General features: G+C 37.0%; 1 protein-coding gene across 1 annotated transcript; it reads left to right on the top strand.

Moving 5' to 3' along the window:
- Positions 1-2,189: 2,189 nt before the first annotated feature.
- LOC106462145 (metabotropic glutamate receptor 4-like) lies at positions 2,190-7,714 on the top strand. Its single transcript, XM_013922039.2, has 3 exons — positions 2,190-2,721; positions 4,592-5,845; positions 7,136-7,714. Exons 1-3 carry the CDS (start codon positions 2,226-2,228, stop codon positions 7,243-7,245), a joined length of 1,860 nt encoding a protein of 619 aa, XP_013777493.1. The 5' UTR covers positions 2,190-2,225; the 3' UTR covers positions 7,246-7,714.
- Positions 7,715-9,449: the final 1,735 nt, after the last annotated feature.

Genomic DNA, 9,449 nt, shown 5'->3' with positions numbered 1-9,449 from the left:
GCCTTGTCTGACAAGTTCTTCTCTAATTTCATCAGGGGTGATATCTCGGCAACATCCTTATCGTCAGAAACATGGACAGCTATCTTTAGGCTGTTGATCGCAGTGGATGGCCATGGCAGCGTAAGGAGTTTCGCATACTGTAGGAGGTGGCTACACTTTATACATATTCCATCCTTTGCTAGATGGCGAACGTGTGTAAACGCAATGGACGGGGAATAAGCACTAGAATTTGACGGCGATGCGAGGGTGCTTGTATGATATGGGGATTCTTTCTGTGTTGATGTCAGATGGGAGCGATGCGAGGGTACTTGTATGATATGAGGATTCTTTCTGTGTTGATGTCAGATGGGAGCGATGCGAGGGTGCTTGTATGATATGAGGATTCTTTCTGTGTTGATGTCAGATGGGAGCGATGCGAGGGTGCTTGTATGATATGAGGATTCTTTCTGTGTTGATGTCAGATGGGAGCGATGCGAGGGTGCTTATATGATATGGGGATTTTTTCTGTGTTGATGTCAGATGGGAGTTCAGGATGATTACTTGATAATGGCTCCTGCAGTTACGGGCTGACAGCTTGAGTTTACATGCTTCCTGGTTTGACCTAGCAGGACTGTTCACTGGTTTTTCTTCCTGGCTGATGACTTTGCTGTGACTTGGAGACAACGTATTGGTGTCTGGGGGATTACTACAGTACATGATCATCCGGTTCTAGGATGATAATGGCGCAGCTGTAGATGTAGCTGACATGTAGCTGTAGGTGCCGTAAGTATTGGTGTTTTTTTCGCTCCGTCACGAGGCGGCCGAAACTGTTTTGGTTAGCTGTTAAAATGACTTTTGGCAGATCTGAAATAAAAATAAATAACAAAAATAGAAACAATCTTACCTAAAAACGTGAATAATCTTAACTTACCACCTTTTATCTTCTTTCCTTCTTTATTATGTCCGTCCTTTCGATTTTAGAAAGCACGAGCGACTTATAAATCATGTCTACCGAAGTGATTTAGTAATATAGACTGTTTTATTTATGGGTCTGATGGGTTTTTTTTTTCTCCTCGTCTTGGAAATATACTTCAACGAGTAAACGATGATAAGCACTGATTGTTCCTTTAAAATAAAACTTGTGTTTTAGGTTGTAGTTAGAGAGTCGTACTTAAAATATTACCCGTCATCCACTGAAAGTTTGTTTTATTTATTTCAGAATTTCGCGCAGAGCTACACAAAGGCTATCCCCTAATTTTGAATCGACAGAATACAGAGAAGGCAGCTAGGCAACAGCACCCAAGTCAACGATTGAGCTTCTCTTGTTTGATAGAGCAGTAGGATTTGATTGTCACTTTTAGGGCATCCAAGGTTTTAAAGTACATAATACGTTTTTTCAGTAGTGGCTCATGAAATATGAGTCATCGGATTCATACCGTTAAAAATGCGATTAGCTACTCGAATTGACATCTATACAAAATATATAAAACGTTTCTCAACAGTGATTTTAGATTATTTATCAAGGTCAAAAAAGTATAAACATAAATTTGTTTTATTAAGATAGTTTATCATAAACAGAAATGACAGTTTGCTTCATTGTAGTCACGACTTCCATTTTCAAAGGGGTTGAGTTAGGTTAAGATATTCAGTTCTTTAATGAAGACATAGGATTACTTATGGATGGCAAATAAAGGGAATGGATGAAATCCCAATTTTAACTAAAACTAATACAGTTTCTATGTAACAGTGGCATGTAATGCCTATGAAATTTTCATTATCCTATCTATAAAGTTAAAACAATTAGTCTATCCTTGAATTACAAGCATTATTTGGTTCTAAAGCTTGCATTTTTAAAACTGAAAGTAGTTATAATCTTAAGTGCGGGGTAAGAAAGTTGATTCTAGTAGAGAACCAAAACCAGTAGCTGGGCAGATGGATCTAGCCTGTAGCTGGCCAGATGGATCTAGACTGTAGCTGAGCAGATGGGTCTAGCCTCCACCTGTAAAAGTACATCATAAAAAATATATAGATACTATCTTTTCACAAGCGATAATAGTAGTTCAAATTATTTAACTCCGGATATCAGATGTAGGCTATTGTGTTAGTGCAGACATTATCAGGCTTGTTTTTATAGGAGTATTAATATAGTTCTTAGTTTTGTTTTATCTCCATTGATTTTATAATTCTTCCATTATTTGTACACAGGCGTCATCATTTTCGGCTCTGCCCAAGAAGTGGCGGGAGTGATGCGAGCAGTCCGAAGAAATAATGCCACAGGTCATTTTTCATGGATCGGTAGCGATGGCTGGAGTGCGCGAGTCTCAGTGTTTGAGAGGAATGAGGCTGAGATTGAAGGAACATTGTCCGTTCAACCCCGAGCACACCGCGTGAAGGGGTTCGACCAATACTTCTTGAGTCTTACGGTAGCGAACAACAATCGTAACCCGTGGTTCACCGAATACTGGGAACACTACTTCCAATGTAAGTGGCCCAACAGTACTCCTACTCCCTATAATCAGAAGTACAGCAGAATTTGCAAGGGGAACGAGACTATGACGTACGTGAATGGATACGAACCTGAACCGCAACTCCAGTTTGTCAGTGACGCTGTGATGGCGTTTGCTTATGCTTTTAAAAACATGCACAGAGATTTATGCGGAGGAGATCCTGGGCTGTGCCCCCAGATGGACCCAGTAGACGGCACCAAACTTTTAGAATATTTGTACAACGTTCACTTTACAGGTATAGAGAGATAAATAAACAGTATGGTAAAATCCCAATATAAAACAAAACTAGTAAAATCTACCCAAAAGTTTGGGTTAAATTTGCACTGTAATGTTTAATTTGAAAAGATCGTAACATTATTATATGTAACAAATTTAAATACTTATCAAAACTTTTGAATAATCTGTTATGATATTCTTAAAACATAAACATTTTGGTTATTGATCATATATCGCAATCAAGCGTAAACTGAATGTTTTAACAAACAACTATTGTTGGTTCGGCTAGGCCCAACCAACACTTTAATTAGGTTCATTAGATCTGGGTTAAGGTTTGTACTCGATCTGGGTAGAGTCAACATTTCAGTTAGGTTTATTATTAAAGCAAAGCCACAATGGGCTATCTGCTGTGTCCACCGCGGCGAATAGAATCTCAGATTTTAGCGTTGCAAGTCCGCAGAGTTGCCGCTGTCCCATCGGCGGAATAGGTTCATTAGATCTGGGTTAAAATTTCCAGTCTGTTTGGCTAGATCCAACACTTAGAGTAGGTTTTGGATCTGGGTTAAGAATTATCATATCTCCGGTTAGGCCCAACGTTTAGTTAGGTTCATAAGATCTTGGTTAAGATTTCTAACGGATCTGGCTAGATCCAACACTTTAAGTAGGTTCATCAGATCTAGGTTAAGAAATCTGATAGTTTTGGTTGGATCTAGAAACAATTAAAAAAATTGAGTGGAAGATTTCGCATCTGCTTTGGTCTGCTCTAGAAAAAAGAAACAAACAAAAATGTGAAAGACAGACACAATTATATAGATTTAGATCCTTTCCCTAGGGCTAGAATCTTCAATAGACAATTTAAAGCCATGAAGTTCCAACCTCTCACACCAGGATGACCTGAAAAGGTTATATATATATCATTGTATTGTATAAGACTTAAAAAATTCATATAAGAATTCGCAAAAAGTTTGATTTTTTTAAAATAAAAATCAATTAATTGGGTTGAATGTCAAAAGATTCCCAACAGTTAGTTTGTTTGTGCAAATATACATTTTTTTTTCTTAAACAAATCATTCAAGTCATCCGCAAGAATCTCCAGAAGGCTGTTGTTGTTTGTAATCAAGCACAAAGCTACACAAAGGGCTATCTATGCTCTGCCCCACGGGTATCGAAACCCGGTTTCTAGCAGTATAAGTCTGCAGACATACCGCTGTGCCACTGGGGGGCATCTACAGAAGGAGAGTTCAAACTAGGTGAAATACCTCGAGATGATTGCATACGTAATTGGATAATGTATTTCCTTACATTTAATATTGATGTCATTCTCATGTCGTGAATAAGTAAACTTCTTAACTTTCTTTATCTCTAAGAACTATATTTATGCCTTCAAATATATGCATAACCTTCGTCAGAAAAGGAGGACCTCTCTGCATGTGTTTATGATTATTATAAAATAGGTCGTCGGGCCATAGATAGTTGACATTTCTGATGCATAGTGTTTAACGATAAGTCTAACAGTTTAGGAAATGAAGCTTCTGTTATCAATGATTGGCTGCTTTTCGTGCAATTTTCAATTGAGATAAAGTTCATAAATTAGGACATTTAAGACTTATTTTTATTTCTATATGTTGTAGGCTTTTGACTGGATATCATTGAAACATCAAATTAGAAATTCCATGTTTCTATGCAGTAAATTTAATTAATTTTAAGTTATTGTGTGTTTTTAAACTTTGTTTTAATTGAGTTTGTAACAAGCGTTGAAACATGTTTTCAATTACTTTAAACTAATTTAAGTTACTTTATCAACTTAGAAGAGTCATGATTAAGTTATGTTTTCTATCTAAAAGACTGAAAACAAGTTTATAAGGTGATTTTGTGGTTTTGCTTTTTAGGGTTAAGTGGTGATGATTTTCAGTTTTCTGAAAATGGAGATGGCCTGGCTAGATACAACATAATTCATTTCAAACAAACCAGCGCCGGTGTTTATGAATGGGTTCGAGTTGGTGAGTATCGGGAAGGGCAGCTCTCACTTAATTTATCTAATATCCAGTTTCGTCTCCAAGGTCCCGAGATGCCACTCTCCTTTTGCAGTAACCCATGTGCTAAGGGACAAGCTAAGAAGTTCGTGGAAGGCGAGAATTGTTGCTGGCATTGTTTTAATTGTACGAATTATCAAGTTTTGATTTCCGAGACCCAGTGTGTTGAATGTCCACTCGGCTTTCTTCCAGACGTTGATCACCGGCACTGTGAATCTATTCCAGAGCTCTACATGAGTCCAGACACGACCTGGGCTGTAGGAGCGTTAACTTTTGCAACTATTGGAATTTTTCTAACTATCTTCGTTATCTTTGTCTTCGTGCGCTATCAGGACACTCCTGTGGTGAGGGCTTCCGGCCGAGAGTTAAGTTATGTTCTCTTAGCAGGTATTCTTCTTTGTTTCGGAATGACCTATGTTCTCGTGCAGCGGCCTACGGACGTTATTTGTGGTGCTCAGAAAGCTGGAATTGGATTCTGCTTTGTCGTTGTTTACAGTGCCCTCCTGACTAAGACAAATCGCATCTTTCGTATATTCAAGGCTGGGAAACGCACAACCACAGCACCTAGTTTCATCAGCCCACGTTCTCAGCTTGTCATCTGCGGTGGACTTATTAGTGTTCAGGTGTCCATCACAGCTGTGTGGCTAGCCTGCGCGCCTCCAAGGGCCATCCATCACTATCCTACAAGAGAAGACAACAATCTGGTGTGCTCGGCATCAATCACCAACAGCTACATAGTCGCTTTTGCCTATCCAATTCTACTCATTGTTATATGTACTGTCTACGCCATACTGACTCGAAAAATTCCCGAAGCTTTCAACGAATCGAAGTATATTGGCTTCACCATGTACACCACCTGTGTCATCTGGTTAGCATTTGTTCCTATCTACTTCAGCACTGCTCAACACGTGATTCTGAACATTACTACCATGTCCATGGCCATAAGTCTTAGCGCCACTGTCACTTTGGTGTGTCTGTTCACTCCGAAACTCTACATCCTCCTACTTCATCCGGAGCGTCAGTCGCTAATACTTCAGAGCAAGCATGTCACCCAGAGAGTTAATAAATCAGTGATATTCCTCCGAGTGGAATCAGCTACCCAGTCTGACGGTACATAATAAATTCTTACGTTGTGTGACAAACATGAGCAGTTGAGTGTTATTTCTAAAAATGTCTTAATAAATGTATTGTTTGCTGGTATGTGTTTAAATGCAAAGATGCACAATGGGCTATCTGCGCTGTGCCCACCACGAGTATCAAAACCCGATCTTTATCATGCAAGTCCTCAATCTAACCGCTGAGCCTCTGGAGGCAAATGTTTGGTTTGTTAAATTTCGTCCAAAGATTTTCGATGGCTATCTGTGCTAGCAGTCCCTAATTTTTTAAGCGATAGACTAAAGAAAAGGCAGCTAGTCAACACTACTTACTGTCATCTCTTGGGGTACTCTTTACCAACGAATAGTGGGATTGACAGTCGCATTATAATGCTTCCACGGCTGAAAATTACAGCAAGATCTGTGACGGGATCGAACCCACGATTCGTAGATTGCGAGTCCAGTGCCTCAACCACACGACCATGCCAGGTCGGGAAGCGGGTTAATATAAGTAAGCTAATATTATTATTTTAACTAAAATCATCTGAAAGAAAATTTATGTTAGTGAAGATTATTCAGCTTCGTTATTAACCAATATTTTTCACTAGGTGTGAATAGCTAACATAGCATTATTTGCATCGTTCACTAGGTGTGAATAGCTAACATAGCATTATTTGCATCGTTCACTAGGTGTGAATAGCTAACATAGCATTATTTGCATCTTTCATTAGGTGTGCATTATCTGCAATGTCACAAACCAGAGAAATTATAATTTATGATTACATCGCACTGATCACCAGTTACGACTGCTCATTGTTATAAATTTTGTATTCAGCCATAATCTTAATTATGTCTCACAAATAGTATAGATGGAATAACACAGATCATTTATATTACATCCAAATCTTAATTATTCTTCACGAGAATAATTGTAATTCATAAACTTGCTCAAAAAGTTTAAAGATGCGAAATTCACTTTAACCTTTAACCATTCCTTTATCTTCTTGTAATAAAGGCATGTAAAATTAGTTGTTACTTAAAGGGCATACAAATACACTATGTAAAAGCCGCAAAGGTTATTTTCTGCAACGTAGACAAAATTTACGTAAATTACTTATGGTTTGGGATTAGCTTATTCTTTGTCATCCACGGTCGAAAGATACAACCAATTAACAAGGTAGCATACAAAATTAAATAACCGTTGTTAATGTAACAGGCAAAAATAGATAGCCTTTTTTAACAACATTAAAAAAGAGCAACTAACAAATAAAAAATGTAGTTATGTTTTTTCTTTTGTTTTTCATAGACTGCGAAATGAACGACCAGCTGCGTTTTGTGTGGTCGCTGAACAGTAAGGTGAGTTGTGCTACCCAGACTGCTATGGCCAGTAACGTGGCAAGTTTCGACAAGTTCTGATGTTCTTCCAAACCTGTTCGAAAGATGCTTGTATAAAGATGTTCAAGATTTCTCTGTCCGGAATTGTTGTACACAGATCACAGAGACACTTAATATGCTTTATATGATACCGTCGTATCTGTCCGCCACAGGGGCTGGAGAAAACAAGGAAAATCTTAGCCAAGATCATTTACTTTGAACATTAAAAAATAATTCGAAAAAAATCAAATGGATTTTCCTGTGGTACAAAACTGTTGGCTATTGGGACTAGCGATTGAAACTAAAGGATTCTATTGAAAAAAAAAAGACTGTATTTAGAAGGAATAGGAAATACTTAAGGTAAAAAAGTATGAAACTGCTAGAAAGTTTTTATTTTCTCTCCTTGAAACTTAACAATTTCTGTGCATTTGGGTTTTATTTGACAGTCAATAGAAGGGCATTTTTGGATTATCAATCTCTAAGTTTATTGGTGGATGTTGGGTAGATGATGTTTCTATAACTGTAATCATATTTTTTTTTTTTGAAAAATTAACCTGGTTTTAACAACATTTTAATGAAATGTAATTAATTAATAGATCAGTAGATGAATAGACTTTATGTATCACATGATAAATTTCCAAAACGTGTAACTTGTTCTAAAATATCATAAAGTGTATGATCCATAAAGTAAAACTACATGTTGAATTATTTATTTGGTCACAAGAAGAGAATGCTATCCCACAGAAACGCTAGGGAATATTAAACTGAAATGTCTCCAATCGTCTGCTATTTTAATGCACGTGGCATGTAACCCTAGCCCTGATTGTATATACCACGACATATTTAGTTATTTATCACCAATTATAATTAGAAAGAGTATGTTTGGGGTGTAAGGGTGAGTTCTGTTCTACATACCCACGTATGTAATAGTCACGTGAACAACTCTATATTTAAACATCACCACATTACTATACGAGTTTATTTTTAAATTCTTTAGGTATTTTTCTTATAATACAGAACGTTAATCTATGTTATGGCATACACATTTAATCTACTTGTTAAAATGTCCGAGAAAAGTATTCAGACTAATGACGAAGAAAAGTTTGAATCATTTGTTAATATACAAAACAAATTCAGGATTCTTCACAACGGCAAAATCTTTAAGGAAGAAATCCGTGATATAGAAGTTGTAAGTAAACCTCTTACAAACACTGTGATATATTAAGTACTGCATGGTTTCTAAAAGTATAACAAACCAAACGTATAAGAAAAGCCTTATATTATAAACTCTAAGACCACGGACACAAGTCTACTATAGTAAAAGAATAACTAAGAACGTTAAAAATGTATGAAACTTCAATGAACTATCTCAAAACATTTCACATAATGCCCCAAATTAACAAAATTTTTGTAGTCTTTCACTTGAAGACATACCTAATGTAATTACTCTTCCGTTTACCTGGAATTGGAAATCCGTTCATTCTTCATTAACTAGTTTGGGGAAACTGTTCCCTTCATTATGAAACACATTCAAAAACAGTTCTCTTATTAATTACATTGAAAGGCCGTCTCACCCTTAATAACTACATTGAAAAGATATTACTTTCTTATTAACTACTCTGGAAAGCTCTCCGTTAATTACTAACTGCACTGGAAAGTCATCTCCTCCTTATTAACTACATTAAAACTTGTTTCTTCCTTATTAACTAAAGTGAAAAGACATTCCCTTATGAGTGACTACTCTGGAACACCGTGCCACACTTATTAACTATATACGAAAGCCGTTCACCTTCTTATTAAGTGCCCTAGGAAGCAGTCCCGTTTATATTAATTACATTGGAAAGACGTTCGACTTCTTAATAACAACCCCAGTTGTTGTTAACAATATTACGAAGCAGTTCCTCCTTATTAACTTAACTTGAAAGCCACTCCCTCCTTGTTAACTACCTTGGTAAGCTGTTCTTATTAAATACATCGATAAACTGTTCCTTGTTAACTACAGTAGGAAGCCGTTCCTTATTAACTAGATTAGGAAGCTGGTCCTTATTAAGTACAATGGGAAAACGTTACATATTGACTACATTGGGAAGCCGTTCCTTATTAATTACGCGGGTAAAGTGTTCCTTGTTAACTACATTGAGAAGCAGTTCCTTATTAACTAAACTGGTAATCATTTCTGTATTAACTACACAGGGAAGCAGTTCCTTATTAACTACACCGACAATCAGGACTGTATTGATTACACT

This window comes from Limulus polyphemus, unplaced genomic scaffold (assembly GCF_000517525.1).
Source record: "Limulus polyphemus unplaced genomic scaffold, Limulus_polyphemus-2.1.2 Scaffold1103, whole genome shotgun sequence".
In the NCBI taxonomy this organism is placed as follows: Eukaryota; Metazoa; Arthropoda; class Merostomata; order Xiphosura; family Limulidae; genus Limulus; species Limulus polyphemus.
The sequence above is the reverse complement of the archived record's forward strand: the minus strand, read 5'-3'. Positions and strand labels throughout refer to the sequence as shown.